General features: G+C 39.2%; 1 protein-coding gene across 6 annotated transcripts in view; it reads right to left on the bottom strand.

The window, feature by feature from the left end:
• The window catches only part of TBCK (TBC1 domain containing kinase), a 103,302-nt gene that overhangs the window by 17,375 nt on the left and 64,222 nt on the right, over positions 1-21,705 (bottom strand). For all 6 annotated transcript variants that reach the window (XM_082760183.1, XM_082760182.1, XM_082760181.1 and 3 more), the window contains one exon: positions 14,393-14,568. In XM_082760183.1, the coding sequence (XP_082616309.1) occupies positions 14,393-14,568 (176 nt within the window). The remainder of the gene's footprint in view (positions 1-14,392; positions 14,569-21,705) is intronic.

The following is a 21,705-nucleotide window of genomic DNA, read 5'->3' as shown; positions in this document are numbered from 1 at the left end:
TTACATGCTGAAACTACGTGCCATTACAACTACACTTGCATCCAAAAGAACTAGAGGGTCCTTCATTAACTGTTGAAAGTGCAAGTTTTGAGAACTTTCATACACTATGCAATTAAAAATACATCAGCATGCGCCATGGTGTTAAGGAGTTAATAAATTGCACTTATTTATGGTCTTCTGCAGGAAGATTTTATTTTCTGTTATTGCCACTGCCTCAATCTGAGAAATCACAGGTAAATTTTAAAGCAGCTTATTTTCATTATGCTTTAATCCAGCAGATACAGAGTTAACACGTTGGCTATGCATACAAAAAACCATTATGGAACTCAACTTACTCCAAGAGTTAGGTACATCAACGATAGGCTTATAAAGCATTGTCATCTTACAACTCGACTGGTTTGTCTTGTGCAACTGTTAAAAGCTCCTATTGTGCAGAAGGTCAAACAGAGGCAAAAGTTGTTTATAACCAAGTCTACAGCTGTTCCCAGTGAGTTTTTCTGGCTTGTCAAGAGACAGGAACAAACAGAATAGCTAGGATATGTTACAGGGAGCATCTTCTGAAAGACCGTCAGACTGTGTTGTCTTATTCTTGAGGAAGACGACAACCTAAATAGCCAATCATTTCATCATAAAGATCTGTTCATACACCCCATGGTTGTTCAGAACATGAGCACAGGCATACAGAGATCGACTATGGAAAGCCAAAAAAAAAAAAAAAAAAAAGGACAGCCTCAAATATAATGTTACAGTGTATTACTTTTGAGAATGAGTACATATAGTACACTCAAAATACATTTTGGTACCACAGTACCAAGTTTTCTCCTTTGAAAAAACAATTCCATGTCACCTCGTTTTAGGTTGCAGCAGTCACACAGATTCAAGAAACTATGCGCACATAAAAAATTTCAAGAGAAAAAGGGTAATGTGCTGAGGGAAACAGGCATTACTAATTAGCATTAGCTTAACTAACATATGGGCTCTAGTTTTCTTTTTTTTTTTTTTTTCTTCCAGTTCTAAACAATATTAATTTCACATTTAATCTGAGGACTATTCCAACTCTAGAGAAGAAGGCCATGAACATACTAAGGAGAGCATAAGCATACACGTTTTTCTGAGGTATGTCCCAGCAAAAGGGGTTGGACCCAATGATCTTTTGAGGTCCCTTCCAACCCCTACAATTCTGTGATTCTGTGAAAAGACTTCCTAGACACTCCTTGTGCAGTTATAAACACCTTTACTGTAACACAAATTATCAAAATGTACTCAAAATTACAGACAGAATCTTTAGGTATGCTTCAGGGAATGTATCAGCCCACCAAACTGGCTTTTCTGTTGTACACAAATACACTTAAAACACAAGAATTTCCAAATTTCTCGTCTCAGCACCTAATGTCCTCCCAAGTTCAGGATAATAGAGGTCACAATGCTTTATAATCAGAAAGATGCTTGAGTTTCTAGGTAACATATTATGTATTTCAACAGAACAGACCAACACCTAAGGGAGACCTGTTTCAACAAAAATACGAGTGTGACAGAGGACACAGCCACCTCCCAGCTGCTGTAGAATCCCACCTGCCAGGGTGCATCTGCACCTGAGCATCTGCATTTCCCCAGGAGGAGTCCATGAAAAAGAGTTGGATCAAAGGGGAGGAGGAGGAGGAAGAGGAACAATGTCAAACTCTTCTGACAAACTTCAGACTTGTCAAATGAATTCAACAGTCCACGTCTAGAGAAGAAGTCACATCAGACAAGTTTTCAACATCCAAGAAACTTAGCAATGTAGAAAAGTAGTGATTACATAAATACACTTCATTTGTCTGATGACTAAAGGTAGCTGGCATCGCTACACCCTCCTCAAGCAACAGCTTCTGCTTCAGGAGGACATTTGTGGAGCAATGTGGAAGGAAAATAAGGAAGTCCATTGCAAAAAGAATTCAAGCTTTGAAGGGGGAACTGATGGCTGCTGGTAACAACAAGCACTCAGGTAGCCCCGTCAGGAGTTATATAAGCAGATTATGCTGGTGAAGTTGGCTGTTATGACCTGAATCGGGTCTTCTGGAGAAACATTTTCATTGTGGTGGATTCCAACTACACAACCACTTCCTACTTTAATTTAGCCAATTCTCATTCTGCGTATGGGATGAATACCTCAGGAAATAATAAGTTTATGAAGAAAGCATTAGGTCTATGAAGTTTACAACAGAAAGCAAAATTGTCAAAAAGAACTTCCTTATGATAACACAAAAAAATTTTCCCCGTTTACAAAGCGTGAAGTCACAAGAAGGGTTCTAAAGGCAGACATTATCTGTACTGTGAATAAGTTTTTAATAACTAGGACAAGCTTTTTTTCCATTAACTGGGACAAAAATAAGGATAAACATTCAACTGTGAACCTTGCAACTGCCTTTGTCATAATTTTAGTTATAATTTTGCCTTTTTTTTCCTCCTGATCTGGGGTGTCCAGTTCTGCCTATATGGTCTATTTTGTGTTCCAATATCTCTGTATAAGTTTTGAGCAAAGCTGTGGCCTAAAGCTCCTTGACAGACTTCTGGGAAAGAGAATTGCTGAATAAATTCTCTCCAGTAACAGCTGTTTTATCAGACTAATTTATTTCCTTCAAATCGCAAAGTGAAATACATGCATGCACTTATAAGATCATACTTCCTAATTACATTTAAAAATATGACTTCATCTGAGGTATCTTGTAATAAACCTATCTCGTATCAGACATTTTTCCTACTTTCCTGCCAGTCAGCTCAAGCTAAACAAGGCTAACGCCAAGGTGTCACATGACACCACCACCTCCCTGGGCAACTCCTTCCAATGCCTGACTGCTCTTTCTGAGAGGAAATTTCTCCTAATTTCTAACCTAAACCTCCCCTGGCCATTCCCTCTGGTCCTATCAGTGGTTATCTGTGAGAAGAGGCCGGCCCCCAGCTCCCCACCCCTTCCCTTCAGGCAGTTGCAGAGAGCAATGAGGCCTGCTCCGAGCCTCCCCTTCCCCAGCCCAAACCCCCCCAGCTCCCTCAGCCGCCCCTCACAGGCTTGTGCTCCAGGCCCCTTACCAGCTCCGTAGCCCTGCTCTGGACACGCTCCAGGGCCTCGATGTCCTTCTGGTAGCGAGGGGCCCAAAGCTGAACACAGTACTTGAGGTGTGGCCTCACCAGAGCTGAGTTCAGGGGACGATCACCTCCCTGCTCCTGCTGGCTACGCTATTCCTGATACAAGCCAGGATGCCGTTGGCCTTTTTGGCCATCTGGGCACAGTCCCACCTAATCACCCATTAGCACCCCCAGAGCCTTTTTTCTCTGCCCAGCTTTTGAGCCACTCTCCCCCGAGCCCGTAGTACTGCACGGCCTCCTCACACCTCCTCTTCATACCACCATCCTGCTATATGTACACCTGCACTTTGGCACTGGACTTGAGGCTGTCTCAGCCCCTAACCACCCAAACTTTCTTCTCAACTTTCCACACCTTCCCTGCTCTTTTCCACATCAGTGTTCAAGCTGTGGCCTACCTTACCTCAGGGATTATCCTCTTTGCTTTAGCCCAGCCAAACATTTAAGAGGAGGAGAAAGAGAAGGTGGCTGACAGACAGCGACTTACTTTAGCATATCTTACCTTTGGGGGTGAATCTTACTTTAGACTAGTCAGGTATAAGAAGCTGTTCCTCAGAGAAGACCAGCATGATACAGGGAAAAGAGCACTTCAACCAAAGTTTGAGGTCTCGTTGTGTCCCAGAAGTTTCCCTGACAACACCCTAAGTATTTGCAAAGTAAAGAATTTACTCTTCTCACCTCATTAATTTTTAAATAGGCCTGGGAATTGCTAAGCCATGTGCACTTACTGCTCTTAATAAGAAGAAATAGGCATTACGAATTAATTTTTTATTTTTTATTTTTAATATTAGAACTAAAGCTGCTTACACATTCTCAAATTAGAAATCAAGCTTCAAAAAGATTAAAGCACTCCAGGACATGTGGCTGGTGCAATCATAACTCCTATCTATTTTTCCATTAGCCTGTAATCTCTTACAGACATTTCACCCTTGCTATTAAATGAAGATACACACTTTTGAGAAAATAAGCAAGTATCTTTAGTTCTGCTGAACTTGAACTTAACAGTCCCATCTGATAAACACAGGAGCTATAAAGCAACTTTTTATCCATGGAAAGGACAGCTTTATCTAAATAGAAGCAGGGCTCCCGCGCTTTTGTCTTTGAAGTTGGCATAGCTTGCTGCAACAAATCTAATACAGAAGGAACTGCAGCTGAATGTCAGTATGATTAAAATCTGGGGTTCAAGCAAAATATTCTTTTCATAGTTCCCAAATCCTTCATAAGGAAACATTCTTCATGGACAATGTCACTGCATGTTTCTGGAATGTAAGATTTTGCTTCTGAAATCAGTGTATGCATGTACGGCTAGGAATAAGTAGTAAATAATGTTTTCAACCAGCTTAGAAGAAAAGTTTTAAAAGTTATCTGAAGAATTGATGGAACAAAACCAGACAAAAGCAGATTCACACAGCAACCACAAACAGATGCAACTCTGAATCAAAGATCACATCAGTCTATAGCAAAGATGTTGCTTTTGTGCTTGGTTTTAAGCCTTCTTCCATTACTGATACTTAGGTGATGTTAAAGTGATTTCCATGTAAACATAATATTCAAGGTCATGGTCCTAAAGAAGCTTTGGAGCAAATATATTCGTATAGAGTAACACTATTTTAGATAAATTAAAACATAGCAGTCAGATGAAAACAGGTAGAAAGAAGAGGGAGAATAAGCAAGAATTGGACACTTCAGGATATATCCATAGCCACCTTGCCAGGCAGGCAGGCAAAGTTATCACTCCAGTTTGAAATCAAAAGCAGTTTTCATGACAGAAAAAGACAGTTTTCAGGAAACATCTGAAAACAAGATCAAGGACGAACACTATGGATTTTAATCACATAATTTAAAAGGTTTTATGAAACCAATCATGACTAGCATGTTTCTACTTAGCATTTTCCATGCAAATGTTTTTCTTTACATCCTTTGTAATTGAGTAGATGAAGGCAGTACTTAATCCTCTAGGATCTCTGTCCTTTGCCTGTTTATTTTTGGTGGATTTTTTTGTTTGTTTTCAAACAGACGGGGTCCCATTGCTTCCTTGAATTCTGATGGCCCGATAGCAAAAGCTATTTTACTCCTGTACCCAGTGAGAAAGAATAATGCATAGAGCCACTGTTACTGGCAGAAAGAGGCCTATACAGTCAGGGAAGTATTATAACAACAACAGCAATAATAAAAACCAAAAAGGTTTGATTTTTCACTCCCTCAGCCCCACAACCAATGCCATTTTTATGATCATTATTAGCAAGGAGTAACAAAGATTTTGATTTTCAGTCAGGACTACTTATAAAAGGAGGAGCAGCCAAACTTGCAGACATTAGGAACTTTCTCTAAAATTTTGCAGACACTGTAGTGTCACTGTTTTCTACACAACCTCACTTGCAAATTCCTTGTTATGCCTTGAATTCAGTTTTCCCTTGCCGTCATACTCAGCTCTTCAGATTTCCAAGTCAAGATACCAACATCCTACCCTTGTCCATGCTCCCCATCTCCCTCTACTTCCCAAGCACTAAGCCTGCCCCATTCCTGGGTCTGGAAGCTGCACGTGTCCTCCCCTTCCTGCAGCGCTCACCAGTCCACACCGCATACCTGTGTCCCACCGCACTCCCAGCACCCATGCCAGTACCACAAAGAGCTGGAGCCCAAAATTACCAAGGTGCGTGCTTCCAGCAGTGCTGCTCTGTGGCCAGTTCAATCTGCAGTGTTCTGCATTGCAAAGGGCATTTTTAGGAAGCCATGACCCACCTTGCAGCCCGGCCATACATTACACCTCACATCTCCTCTCCCCCTTTGCTTGAGGTGATGCTGCAGAAAGGAGAGGAGAAGAGAGGCCAAAGAAGATGAAGGAGAGTGCAAACAGCCGTGGCTGACCATTCTTACTCGTAAGCTTACTCCAAATGTCTCCGCACACAGTTGCAGGCCGTCTACAAAAATACCATATAAGTGGGTTCTGCTTGCCTAAGTAGCCTAATTGCCTGATTATTATGGAAACCTCTCTCTGTCTCCCTGGAATAACGTGATTGAGTGACTCAGCTGAGTCAGCAGAGCAAAAAGACAAGTTATTCCCTGCATGCAGCTAGGCAGATGTGCAGCAAGGTCTCATTTATTATTGCCTCTGATATGATAAAACAGGTAAACTCTTCTCACCACTGCAGGAAACCCCTTTAAATTACAGAGTTGAGCCATAATCTGCTTGTGCCTGAGAACACCGACAAGAAGCTTCAATATGAAATGAAACTAGAAGCAGCAAGAACAATCTTGCCTGCCTTCCTTGCTTTCCATCAGTGCATCCAGTTCGCTCGATAAATACTGCCTCTTTGACAAGAAATTGTAATACTCTGAGGACAAAATAAAGAAAATTGCAGAATCTGAAGAATACCAACTGCCAGATACAACCTTGCCCTCTTCTAAAACAAAAGCAACAGGAATTTAATATAACACCCTAATGCAAACTGTAAGTGGAAGAGAAATTCCTTCTTTACAACGTGACCACATACGTCACTTGGGGTCAAGGACCTTCAATTTAGAAAATGCATCTTTTTTGGGATTCAGCTGTAGTTGCTTTTTATCCAAGACTTTCTGAATGAGTATTAACAAAGGCAGCACAGCTCTGGGACATTTAGAGAAAAAAAAAAAAAAAAAGGAGAGACCTGGGGAATAGAGGGAAAAAAAAAAATCAAATCTTAGGCCTTTTTGCAAAAAGCACAGGCTGCTATTTATAAAATATGGATTATTTAACCAAGTATGAAGTAAAGCCGATACCCAGGAAACTGCACCAAGTATTTATACTGGTTGCCAAACGGACTTCCACTGGAATTCTTCCTCTCCAAGGAAACCAGGGTGAATGTTAAACTATGTAAAAAGAAAAAGAATTAACATCTATGTCTTCAGACAGACAGCTTGCAATTCAGGACAACTACAGCCTGAAATCATTTTCTCCTTGGGAACTCACAAACTGACTCCTTACACATTTCTCAGGGGAAAATTCTAAAGTATCCTTCAGAAAATGCCAGCTTACCTCATGTTGTTAGAAACCTGATAAATAATTAGCAGTGAAGTTATAAAACAATGATTTGTGTAACTGCTTCCTAATATTCTTCAAGCATGGGACGTGTATTAAAAAAAAAGAAAAGAGGAAAACAGAGTTTACTATTCCTACTCTTCAGTGAGACAAAACAAAGAATTCCTCCTTGCTGAAAACTAGTCATACTCCAAGGCTTTGCCCCAGCTGTACTTGTAGAAAGAAACATTTGCACAAGGTTAAACTTTCAAGAAGGGAGCCATGCAGTCGATACAGCATCACCCATCAATAATCAGTGAAGAAAACTGGCTGGCGGACAAAGCACAGGTAAAAGTCACAGTGCCACTTTGGGAAGTGCCAGCTACAGCTGAGTGCTGAGCATAGATGGGCAGAGGTAACATTGGCCAGAGAGACTTTGGAGATTCTGCTCTTACTCCATTCCTCTTTTTTGATATTCCCGTAATTTATCTTGGCAAGGACTGACCACAGACTACATTGCCATTAATATTTAATTAATAATTATCATATGCAAAATCTGATTTTAAAACAATGATTTGAAAAACATGACACAACAATGAGGTTAAATATAAAGAGCTTGCCCATAGGATGCAAAGGGAGAGATCAGGCTGCTTAACATTATTTCTTTTTTACAGGTATAATTGCTAAAGAAAAGTTTGTTAATCAATCATGGAATCCCAATTATGAGAGGTCAAAAAGGTCAAATGCACCCAGCTTTCAACTTCAAAGTGTGTGTAATGATGAAGGATTGTGAGGAAGAAGGGGATGGGCAACCAGTGAACCCAGAACCTGAGGCTAAGGCTGCAGAGTGTGCTCTGCCTGCCCTTACCGCCCCATTTATATTCACAGCAGACAAACACATCCCAATGGACTCAAAACCCAAAGTCTGTACAAAATACAGACTGTTTGCAATAATTGAATGTGATCTAAATAAGCATCTAAGAAGCTATTAAAGTCATCTAAATAATATTTAGATTATCATAAACACACTGATTCTGCCTCAGCTACAAACACAGCACATTTGCTACAATCAGCTTACATTCAATTAAAACGATTGCTATTTATAACTTGAATAAACAACTAAAACATTCATTAGAGACTCAAAAATTAACATTTACCATCACTTATTTCGTAAGTCAATATATATCTTATTTATTTACTTTGCTAATTGGTGTAATGCCTTATCTGCTATTGGAAAAAGCCCTAAAGCATAATAAAATACATTCATGTTTCTAAAACCAAACAGAGAAAAAAAAAAAAAGTGCTACAAGGCTTCCTTCAGTTAAGCTAATCTGCAAAACCAAAGCACTGGAAGCAGAAGACTCCTTACACTGACACAGCCTGCTCGGCTTATGCATTCTGAATTTTTTTTGAAAAGCTACTAAATACATGGAGAAGGTGTTGATGGTTCTAACAATACCAAAAAATAGTTGCCAGAATGTGATGAGTTAATGATGGCGCTCCTAATTAAATAATTCTTGAAGTAGTGTGACATAAAAGTGTATTTTAGCAAAAGCACGTTGGAAAATAAACCCAGTTTCTCACTCAAGCTAGTAGATACAGTCAGAGGTAGATACAGTCAGAAAAACAGAAGCATCAAAGGCACACTTAAATTTATAATTTATATGTATATATACAATTTATATCATTAGAAGCTAACTTGTATCTTGATTGGTTAACATTTTGTACAACCTGAAATAAATGTGAAGAACAACATGCTGTTGTCTTGATCTACAAAAAAAGGAAAAAAAGTTTCTTCTCGAAACAGAACACAAAATCAACCTGGAAATGGCAGAAGAGTCTTCAGGCAGAATATATCTAATGGCTGTTACGAACAGCACAGACCTGGCACTTCAACATTTCCTAGCCTGCACAAAGAAGCTAAGAGATGGTGTGCACTACTCACTGTGCTCCTCTTAGGGGAATAGAGGGACTGTACACACCAATTCTTCAAGGACTTTGCATAAACCTAGCCAATACATTTTATATGGACAATTATATCTTAGGTGCATATGGGTGGAAATTATAAGCAACTGAGATTTGGCAAATTTAGTCAATAGCAAATAGGCTTGAATCCCCATCTGTAAGAAATCTGTCATGCAAACTGTCCTTGATTACATGCATAGAAAAATTACCCTCAGGAAACTCTTCTCAAACTGCTTTTGGTAAGAAAGCAGCTTTCCTGTTTGTAGTGTTTCATCAAGATATTAAGCCACCTTTCCATGAAGGTTTTTCTCCTACTGCTTCATCAAAAAAGGAAAATCTGAACTGAGGGCAATCAGCCCAAGAATCAATAATCTTGTGGTGGCTTTTCTCCATCTCAATGCCTCAATTCCCCAACATTTTACCAGGAACTCCCACCCTTGAATAGAGGATGGGTGGTAGAAGAAGAAAACTAAGGCCTAGTTGTACCAGCCTGGGGATGTCTGGAGTCCATCTGTCACACCGAGCAGGCGTATGCAGAGATAAAGGAACTGCACCACTTGCTCCTCTATATGCACACAGGTAGCTGGAGAGGGTGTGCACATCTACCATGGCTGTAAGAAGGGAGATAGAGGAATCACAGAAAATCATTATGTGATAAATAGTATTAGTGTCTGACTCCTCGACTTTCAAGAAGACTACTCTGCGTGCTTCTAGGGCATGAAGGTAAATTTCATGCACCAAGATAAATTAGAAAAAAATTCAGTGTACTGGTCAAGAAAAAGTCAGAAACTAATTTGAGTGACCTACTATTAAAATTCAGTGGTGAATGCAAAGGGTTTTTTAATTCTTATTTTGGACTTTCTCTCTCTTTTAAAATACACACGCTAATTCATTTATGATGCACATTCGTTCTCTCTGGAACTATTTCCTCCTTGAGATTTTATCTTAGCAGAAATATGCTTACTGGCTGAAAGAGTAAAAGATTAAGCAACACACAAGGCTGGGAGGGAGGAGAGTACCCGAGCCTATTTACGAAGTTGCAAATAGATGTCACTAAAATGAAAACTAAGCAATGCTAATAATAAAAAGTCAAAACAGTTTGTTCTACTGGCTGCTGATTTAGGATGAAAAGTGCTCACCCAGGGGCAAATACTTCTGTTATTATTAACCAAAGCACTGTAACATGCAGATATACACAAATATTTGAGTAGCCAATAAAAAGCACTTAAGGGACAAACTGAAACAGCTTAGAAAGAACATACAAATATGGGAGTAGGAGACAGACGGTGTTTAGAATTAAATACACTGAACACTTCATGTTTAAGAAGTCATAAATTACCTTGAGAAGCAAACCCACAACTCTGTTTTCAAAGGAATTGTTTCCTACTCTTCCCAGCCCTAAATACAGATGTGATCCACAAGATAAAACCAGAGATACAAGTGTAGCATGTAGTGCTTATCCCACAGGAACCAGGTAAATAGGTAGGGAAACAAAAAAGTATGTTTTCAAGAGCTAGACTGACCAGCAAGGACACAACGGAGTATTAGAAAAACTGCAGCATGTACTGCAGACTGAACTCAGTTCCCACTGCTTTCAAGTGGAAAAAAGTTTTCCAATGGCAGAAAACACTAGCAGAGAACACGACTGAAGAAACAGATAATTCTGGGATTAAGGCTAAAAAACAAAGACAAAAAACAAAACAAACAAAAAAAACCCAACACCTTTGTGCATAAACAGTATTTCAACAACAATTTCAAAATTTTCTTCGCTATGTTGCTCAAATCCATGAGCAGGGGGAGATGTCCATGCCCATGGCAGGGGGTTGGAACTGGATCATCTGTAAGGTCCCTTCCAACCCAAACCATTCTTTGATTCTCTGATGAAGTGTCATCTTGCAAAGCCAAATATCTGAAAGTGCAGAAGTGGTTACAAGTGACAGGTGCCTTATTAGTGGCTCACCCTGCATGGGATTTCAGAAGCCTGGACTGCGGCCCCCAACAACCATAGCATACGTGTCTCAAAATCTGACACACAAGTACAGCACACGAGAGCAAACACATTTGTACACTAGAACTTCACATACAAATCTGCTTCCTTGCCAGTCTCCATGAGATGACTTTTCGCTTTCCTACAGGAAAAAAAAACACAACTGAGTGTATTCACGATTTTCTGTATAAATCACAGGGTCCTCCACCATAATAAGAGCTAAAAAAACCCACACAACTACAGTAGATCCAACACCCTCGAGCTTCAAAAGAAGTTAAACCATCAGTTATGTGGCAGTGAATCAAAAGTGTTTTACTGTTAAGCAGAAAGAAATAGAAAATAAAGAGAAGGCAATAGAAGTTGTGGTATTTATTTTTTTTTCCATAAAATAGAAAAAAACATTAGCTTAATTTCTCGGAAACCATGGGATGGATGAGCCTAGTTACTGGCATTATAAACAAACATACTTTTTGGTATGAAAATAAAACTACCACCGAAAAAAAAGACCCAACACATTTCTCAGGAAATGGAAGAAACTTTGCTTGACCCAAAACAATAGATTTTTTTTTCTCTGCTACAATTACAAATCTTTGTTCTATTTACTAATTCAGCACATCATTGTTGCTCTTTCCCTTATCCCTCCTTGCTGCTTCCAAGCCTCTTTACTCTTGCCTGGACACAGAAAAACATGAGCTTCAGGACTGAGGAAACGTGGCTGTTTAGTCTTGTCATACATTAAGAAAAGCTAGCACATACATGAAAACATTTTCACTGTCAAGCATTGGAGTAGGCTGCAAAAAGAGACTGCATAATTACTTTCCTTGGAAGTTTTCATGATCTGACAGGACAAAGCCCTTGGCAAGCTCATCTGAATTCAGGGTTTTGTCTGTTTTCTGAAAGAATTTGTACCAGATGACCTCCTATCAGAATTATTCTATGAATTTGCAGTCCTTGGCTCCTTCAGAAAGCCTCTCTGTAGACCAGCACAGCAGTCGTATTTGCTGTGTGACATTCCTGTATGACAACCACAAGTCTTCTTGTGTCATTTCATTTTTCTCCCCAGTTGCCTTTGTACTCCTACCTATTATTTCTTAAATCCTATAAACTCTTTAGTTTCCTTTTGTTCGGCTTTTGCAGGTCTAGCTCTTGGAGTCCTGGATTTGTGCCCAAGGCTTACAGAAAATACGGTAACATTAAAAAAATTATATATATATATAAAAAAAAAGATGATGACTGAATATCATACTCAGGTTTAAGGACTATTTAAGTATTCAGATACACTGAAGTGACAATTCAGAGCTTAGTTTCTTAGTAGTTGAGAAAAACAGATCAAAAGACTAAAATCTAATGCAGACGGCCAAATAGATAGGACATACCTACATGTATATTCTTCCCCTACTATTGTAATGTAGTAATGAATGAATTTTGATTGTAGAAGAACATGGAAGAAAGACATACTGTTTAATTTTATTTATATAAAGACTAACTAGATTTATACTGCTGAGAGGATGGAACAGAATCACTTCAAATCACCAGCACCCTTCAGATGGTATAGCTGACAAAAAACAATCATCAGATTTTAATAGGAAGACAAAGGGATATTTTTCCTGAACTGAGTAGCTATGCGGATATATTCTTATTTATCAGCTTCTCTTTGCTAAGGCAAATGCAGGTATAACTTACGTACTGCCTCTCAAAACTGCTTGAGCCATACCCTTTAACCTGGCATGCCAAGATGGAAAAATGCAGCCAGAGCTGCCCGCATCACTTTCCTGTTACCCTGTTCTTTCAATCAATCACAGAACCAGTAAGGTTGGAAAAGGCTTCCAAGATCATCTGGCCCAACTGTCCCCCTGCCACAAATATCCCTCACTAAACCATGTCCCTAAGCACCACATCCACCCTGTCCTTAAACACCTCCAGGGACGGTGACTCCACTGCTTCCCTGGGCAACCTGCTCCAATGCCTGACTGCTCTTTCTGAGAAGTTTTCCCTAAAAATTCCAGTTCTCACTGGAAAACTGTTCTTTTATTGTTTCTCTCCCGAGACAAAGCCTGTTTGTAGTTCTGCAGGTATGACCTGGAGAGTGGTCTGTTGTAGTAACGAAGAACACCACAGAGCTGGAAGAGCAGGAGCGGAGAGAGGCAGAGATCCAGCACAAAAAGAAATAATTTTATTGGCATGTACATCAAAGAAACTTAAGTTCAAAGCAGTGAAGTTTGACAAAAAACAATAAAAAATCCCACATGACCAAAAAAACCTTTCTATTTCCTTCTCAGGAAAAAAATATGCAGGGAATAAAGAATTACACTTCAGAGCAGTTAAACCTCATTCACTGCACTTGATTCTTCCTCAGAATTAATACCATGGCACGGGCTCTAACACCGTGCAGTAGTTAAGAAGCAAGTCTGTGTGATGAACGTGTCAAAACTCCTGTGCTTGGTAGCGACAACAGAACTACCAGGGACTGAGGTTTGGTGGGTATTTTCTTACTGCACTAAGCAGAACAAAACAACAACAAAAAAAGAAAAGCCTCTTCCCCCTGCCCCACCTCATTAAACTGTGATGGGGTGGCACGGACTATCAAGAGATGGAAAATTTGTACATAACTAAGAAGGCCCTAGAGCAACTAACTTGAACTTGGCTGAAAGTAACCAATTCGCACTGCAAGCAAGGCAAAAAGCCAGCTATAGCACGGCTCTAAGTACAATTGTGGCATTGATTAAAAAAAGAACAAAAAACAAACAAAATTTCACCAAAAAAAATCTCCCTCAAAACACATGCACACAATATTGGCATTAATGTGACTCCTCCAACTTGCACGCAGTTGGAGTACCCTAACTGAGTGGTAGTAGCAATTCTCCTCTACAGCAGTTTGAAATCTGCCCACCCACTGCAATTCTCACGTGAATCCTATAGATGCAAGAAAGAGACTAAGAACATTGTTTCAGATTTTCAAACAAGATGACCAATAAACTCATCAGCAGGTATTTCAACAACCAAGATTGCAGCTACATAACTAAAACGATCCATTTATCTTTCTACCTCCTCTCACCTACTTAGGCAGGGACATACCGCACCATTTTAAACTTTAATAATTTAAAATATCAACATAAGCTAGGTACAATTATTATCACTCATGACTACTTTGATGATAGGATTTAGAGTTCGCTGAGGCCTTGAGGATTTAGAGTTCTCTGAGCTACAGCAGAGAAACAAATGTACACAATAAATAAAGCTTTGCATTAAAACAATGCAAGAATGGACAACAGTGCGTGCCTGTGTGTCACTTGTCTTCCCCCTCCATGTGCCAGGGCACTTACCAGGTCACTTCTAGGTGCTTCCTGATAATCTGCTGAAAAGCAGGACATCGAACTTCTCGTGCCGTTGCTGTCACCCGCTTGTCGAGGAGGCTGTGCATATTGCCTGTACGTAGCACTCTTTGGGGTCCAGCGAAACAGGTTGATTGACTCACGAACACAACGCTCAATGTCAATCTCTGATCAAGGATTTAAAGAAAAAAAACAACAAATGCAAGTGTGAGAAGTCAGTAAAGCCGATTAGCTATGACATTTCTAAATAAATACACACATATCCATCTATACACCTCTGTCTTTCTCCCTTAAAAAGTAGCTTTCAAAAATCCTTGCCCATTCAAAAAGCACTTAGCAACTTCTATAAAAAAACTAGCAAAGGCGTTTTAAGCATTAGCTTTATCCCCAGGTATGTGTGAAAACACAGCAAACTTTTATTGAAGAGAAATACAACAGAACTTCAATCAATGCAATGACAGGAATATAAGCAAAGCCTCATCACTCTAAAGCATCTTCATAAAATGCCTTTGCAAATCAGATTGTTGACACAAATATAAATGTATGCAGTACATCAAAAGTATATTTCATGCAGTGTATGCAAATTGGGATTTTTGGATCACCTCATCATCCTATTTATCAGTTATGTACCTGCTACAAGCCATATGATTTTGCTGAAGGCATTCGGTGCTGTCAAACCTTGCATGGCCTGCTGTTTTGCCAAAGCTATACGCTGCCATTTTGTGGAAAACAGGGAATCTCAATGTCACTTGGTGTTTGATGGCATGCTGGTGCACAAAATGGATTTCTCTTAAAGCTGAGGAGTCCAAAAACCCAACCACAACTTACAGGGGAATACTCTGGTCAAAGAAACAAAGTGCCAAATGTGACAAAATGTTACTCAAATTAGGAGGAAGGTAGACACCTGTTAAAGGTGAAGCATCCTAAAATAAGCTATGGTCAAAGAAAAGTGACCAAAGCATAATGAAAAACATACATAAAAGAAAAAAAAACAAAAACAAAACAAAACAAAACAAAAAACAACTACTATAAACATCATTTTTGCAACAGTGAGCATCCTTCATGTATCTGTCTTCTAACAAGGTGTAACATAAAAACCATTTCCTTTTTTATCACTGCAAAACGACTGGTTACTTTTACATCTCCTGCCTGCAGTTTGGCAAGGAGAAAAATTATCCCAACTTGCATTTTATGATGAATCCAGCGTAGTGCAGACAAACAACAAGTACATTTGCACTTCTCACGTCTGCCCCAAGCATCTCGGATAACTTATTGCATGACTCATGATTTAGATGATTGGGCCATGAATTTCTTTGGAAAAAATAGAGACAATGCAGTCAAACTTTATCTGTACAACTCGAACAGACCTGATACATTGCCATGACCTGATTTGATGCATTGCCATCAATGAAGAAGTCACACCAGAAACTTCAGTCATTAGCAGGGTGAGCAAAAGAGAATGAAATCGAAGCCTGGGGCAGAATATTCTAGTTGCATGAGGTTATTTGCTTTGTTTAAAACCGAATGCGTGATGCCATCAATTAATTTCCCATTCAAACATTCAAAAGGCTGTCCATATTCAGGCAGGATACAGCCTTCAGTGTTTTAATTCCACTGAAGACAACATGCTTATGTGTAAGATTAAATCACAATTTTCCTTAACCATATCAGGTTCCCGAGCTACTAAGATAATACTTGCAGAAATAAATGGATAATGTGTGTGCTTCCACAGTAAGTAACAACTTTTCATTCTGTCCTGAAAACATACTACATTTTTCATTTTGAAAATGCTATAACTCCCATATTTAGTATCATTCCCAAGGAAAATCCAGGCCAACTGGCAAATTTCACACAACTTCGAATTTCAGGAAAGACAGCAGATCCCTTTTCACTGGTTATTATTTCTGAAGTCCAGAATACACACCAAAACATTAATTAGTCACATTTTTCTACATTTCTGAAGGCTATTCACAAAAACATGACAATTTTAGTTCAAGACTAATACGTACATGGTTTTTGCTCTTCTACTGTATTCTAGAGCGACTTATAGCCCTTTCTCAGTACTTTTGTACTGAGTTGAAAGCAGAATTTAGGCAGAAAAAAAAAGACCAACACTGATGAATAGCATGAGGAGCTTTCAGTAGGGAGAAGGCATAATAGCCTACAAATATCTGAAACTGAAAACAGAGAATTGGGAAATAGAATAGGAATTTTCTATGCAGTAGGAAGAAAAGAAAAAGATGAAGGTGGGAATTGAGATTGAGAGAGTTAAACCTTGAGACAGACTATCAAAATATTTTTCCTAGAAACAAGCCCTGTAGTTCCAGCAGGACTCCATGCTGATAAATGCAAAATTCAGTAATGGATTTCCTTGAAAAAGATAACCATCTCTCCCATTTCAGAGTGCGAGTCAAAAAACTCAGGAGGCTGTTGTTCTGTGCTTCCCAGCTGTGCGGCTTCTCCCTTCGTCCAAGCAGCATTTCTGGAAGGCAGTGGCCATGCCTGGAAACGAACCTCCATGGAACAAGAGGGAATTTTAAACAGCTTGTGAGGCCATCAGAAACTTAGCAGCAATTCACAGGCTGCTAATTGATTAATAGGCTTCCAAGTAATGCAAAATATAAAAATCAGATGGTGTTATCCACAAACAGATAACAAAATGTGTTCATGCTCACATAGGTACATGCATACATACATTTGGGAAGATCAACATTTATCACCCACAGTGGAGAAAAGACTGTTGGTAACAAAAGCATTTATTCACTTTTCCTTTTTTAAAAGTGATTAGCTTCACGATCCAGGAACTTAAGAAGACATTAAAGTGGGTAAATCATTTGCAGAACATGTAATTAGTCACGGTGGGTGAAGGAGCTTCAGACTTGAGTAGCCTTCTAGCCTGTCTTCAACCTTTGCTTGGAATTTGTGTTTAAGAAAGATCACTTCCCGTCAGTGAACAAGATGCAGTGTAATCTTTTGCAGCCTCACTAGATAAGATCTTTTCCTTTCCCCTTGACTAATAAATTAGGGTCTACTGCACTACTTCAGTCTTGATTTCTTCCCATGCCCTTTCAAATAACTGAAAAATGATTCAGTCTCTATTAAATGCCCTTTTAAAAAAAATTAAATCACACCACGACTTTGTACCCACACAATATTAATCCTACTTGTACTCTTTCTGCTCGGAAGTAGTATTTTGTGTTACAAGTGAGTCAACGTTAAAGCTTACACATTATTAAACACATATCATTGGGACATCAGAAGTGTAAATACATGAAGTCAGTGCCGAGATCCTTGAGCAGGACAATGAACAAATGAACAGAATACTTCATGAGGATGCCAGACTACTTGTCATGCACAAACAATTTAGAAGAACATCCTTCTGAGAGAAGGCTCTGAATAAATCTCAGGGTGGCAGCATGAAGTACACAGAAAAACCTAGAAAGGATGGGGAGGGCCTGCTTGTGGGATGTACACACAACATCTCTGTGCTCTCTGAAGTCTCAGCACTGGTGTGTTTTATGGTCAGAAATCATGTGCCTTCCCTTTTTATTCATGCAAGTTACTTTGCTGGAAAATCTGTAATCAAAATGTGTTAACATAATATTGCGCCATTAATTCTGAAGCATGCACTGAAAAAAAAAAAAGTTAAGCACAGGTTTAAACATAATAAAATACAAAAAAAATAGTTATTTCAAATTGAGTCTTAAAGCAGCCTGGCTTTCACATAGTGTAGAGCACCTGCATTTCAAAAAGTCAAAGTTGGCACCCAAGTACCTAAAAACTAAAAATGGCCAGTTTCACTATATAACACTGGTCTTAGGAGTTCTAGATCAACCGAGCTGGAGGATTTCACAGTCAAGCAGCAATTAAGCCTTAGAGGAAATAATTCTATGGCACTAGCTAACATCTTCGCCGTGTGGCATCAAAAGCCTTTTTTTCCTGATTTTTTAAAATATGTGAAATATATGAACTGAAAAAGGCAGGAGTGTGTGCGTGGGGGTAGTAAACAGAGTAATCTAACACTAATATCCATGTAATTGATATTAATGTAATGTATCCATGTAATGGATATCAGTGGTTTTGTCATGGCCCCATCCCACTATTAAGCCCGTTGAAATACTTTGTCCATTTTCTGAAATAAGCTTTCTTGTTGCTCTAAGATATCACTCATTTTTCTCTGCTCATGCTAAAACATCACTCTGTACTGAGATGCTGCCTTCGTTTGTCAACAGTCTCATCTGAAAACACTGGCTCACCTGATAGATCTGCTTTTTAAGTTCTGTTTTAGTATTTTTTTTTTCTTTTATAAATACAGCAGAGAAGTAGACTGTCCTTGAAATATACATTAGAAAACATCAGTTTAAAGGCGATGCACCTGTAAGAAAAGCACAAAAAACTTATTTTTACAGTAAAACTGGATGTAAAAATATTGTTCACACCAAGGGAAGGCAATGAATGGGGAAAAACATAACACGAAGGGCTCCTCCTTAATGAAAACGTACACAGACCAAGTCTTTGTGCAGAGTTAATCAATTCCAGAGGCCTTTCCTTGGGTAACAAGGCACAAGTTAAGAAATAATGGCCAAAATAAACTTCTGCGTTTTGGATGCAACCCAGAATTATGGGCTTGGTTTGACCTCTCCATCACAAATACTTTATGGTTACCCTGCCTGGCACCTTCTGCTTTCCCCACACAGCCACATAAATAGGGAAGCAGACCTCTACCTAATAAAGGCAGGGAAGCTGAATAGGTCAGGCGGTTTGATCTCACCAATCCTGCTCTCTGAAGAAATAGGGGTGGAAAGGCCATAAACCTTTGATTTTCTCGCAACACGCAAAAAGATGCACTAAGCCTAGATAATTAGAAGGACTAATCGAGTAAGAGAAGTAACATTTCCATCCAACAGCTCTGTATCTATTAGTGCTAAAAGGTTACTAATAAATGATAAGGCCAATGGAAAATTATTCTTTTTATATAATTTATTTCATACATCACAGGATAGTTGTGCTATTTTACTGTTTTGTGGATAGACATTTGCTCTTACATCAGCATCCCTTTCAATGCATCTCAGGAAAAAAAAAATACAAAGGTAAAATAAATACCACTCATTAAAACTTCATCAACTAATAAAGTAGAAAGCTACCATTTTCTTCGTACATGGATGCAAGGTATACATCTTCCAAGAGCTGTCACAGGGACAAGTGCTGTCAATCATGAGACCATCACGTTTTTAATGCAGCACAGCAGGTTTACAGAAGTTGCACTCAGACAGATAAATGGTTGGATGCAGAAGCAAAGGCACAAACTATTGTGCTGTGACTTCAGACGGGTTATAATTACTGCACAGCTATAATTAGGATCGATAATTTCAATGTAGGATCAATAATTTCAATGTGCATTGACAGCCTACCTTGTCTGGGAGCACATTTCTCTACAATTTTTGTATCTTGGAATAAAAAATAAAAATAAAAAATCTCTAGAGGCAGTTCTCTACGGTCAGTATTGTTTACCACCTCTTGCTGATTCTGCTGTTTGCAGTGCACATGTGACAATTTTCTTGCTGTTGGGAAGGGCTGCCAAACTATTCTTGAGCCTGAGTGCCCACAGTCAGTGATTAGAATATTAAAAATGAAATGGTTCAGGCTCTGTCTTGGAGAAGGCACATCAAACATCTGTATCAGGGTTTAGAAACACCAGGAAAGGAAGAAATTTTGTTCCTATATTATGAGATCACATGCAATGTCCAAAGAGCAGAAAATGAACTTGTTAGTCTCTTATCTTCATCCATAAAGAAGACGTCTGAGAACTGAGAAATTAAGTATGTCTCAAGATAAAAGAGTTATGGAGTGGAAGGTATCTTGGACTATTTTGTTAGTAATCTAACAAAATAGTCCAAGAACAAATAACATATCAAGGTGAGACAGAGACACTTCTGCTGAGACCAACAACTGGTATGCTTGCAGCCCGTGTACACAAAGAAGCTGAGAGGAGAGTTACTAAAGTAGAACTAGAACAGTACCTGCAGTTATGGAGTTGTCTGGACCAGGTCATGCAAACACTTATCAAAGGAGCGAGCAACAGAGACGATCAACAGTAAGCACTGAGTCATTCCCAGAGACATTAGGCTGCATAAAGGGCAAACATGAATCCTTTTCTTACTTGGGACTGTAAAAATCACTCTGGCCCAGCAGTTTAGGAAAAAGGTTTCATAAAGAATGCCTTCCCACATGGAAACATCACATTGTCCTGCACTGGTAAAGATGAGCAGGGAAGAAACAGGGTGCTGCATGGCTGTATGAAGAATAAAGGTTTGCTCTGTGAGTCAACCACCAAATGCTACATCCTATGCCCTACCGAGAGAGAAGAATGAAAGAGGTTACATAGAGACTTACACAGCTCGGGCTAGCGTGGTTCATTGAAAAGCTCCAGCAGGAGACGGTGTTTTAAAGAGTTACATGAAGCGTGCCAGGGCAAGGGGCAGATGTTTCTGTCAGCTAACTAAAGGTAAAAGACACGTGAGCCAGCCAAAACACCAGATTAGGATACTGGCCAATGACAGAAGCAACAGGAATTGAAAATGTGTAATGGAAATAGTGGAAATAGTCAGATGTAGGCCATTATGAAAAAAAAAACAACAAAAAAAACCAAAAAAAAACATGAAAGAATAAGGCAAAATAAAGCAAATTATTAGAAGAAAGAACATAATTTCATTGCTTGCTGATAACCATATATAGAAAATATAGAAAAGGACATTTACAAAACATCAATGGTGAACTTAGAGGAAGAGCTTGTTAGAAACACATGGAAATGAGGGTTGTTTGCCACCAACACAACATCCAACAACATTCAGTTTTTGAAAGATTTTTTCCTCTCTTTTCTATGTTGCATGGTTTGTTAAAATCTCTCTAAAACTGGCTCAACAGACATTCAGCAGCCTCAAATACTAGTGAACCTTACCTCCCTTAGCCTAAACCTGTGCTTCACAGCAGCAATATGCAACTACCGACGCTCAGTAGGCATTAGCAAGGTTCATGCTGTGTAGGCTTCCAGCTGGGAGATCCCACTCACTTCAGCTGCTTCCCAGATGTGACGTGTAAAGTGAAAAACCCTACGGTCAGAAACTCTGACCAGATCAATGCTTATAGAATGAATCAATGTCTGAAGAGTCACAAGCAGAAGAGTTTTGTATTAGCAAAGTTTTTCTCTTGTTGGATTTCAGGAGAATTTCAAGGTACTAATAGGAAGTAATTTTGCATTTCTGCTTTTGACAGCTTGAGTGAGACGGCCGGGAGCTTTGAAACAG

Source organism: Aythya marila, assembly GCF_965140915.1.
Source record: "Aythya marila genome assembly, chromosome: 4".
In the NCBI taxonomy this organism is placed as follows: Eukaryota; Metazoa; Chordata; class Aves; order Anseriformes; family Anatidae; genus Aythya; species Aythya marila.
The sequence above is the reverse complement of the archived record's forward strand: the minus strand, read 5'-3'. Positions and strand labels throughout refer to the sequence as shown.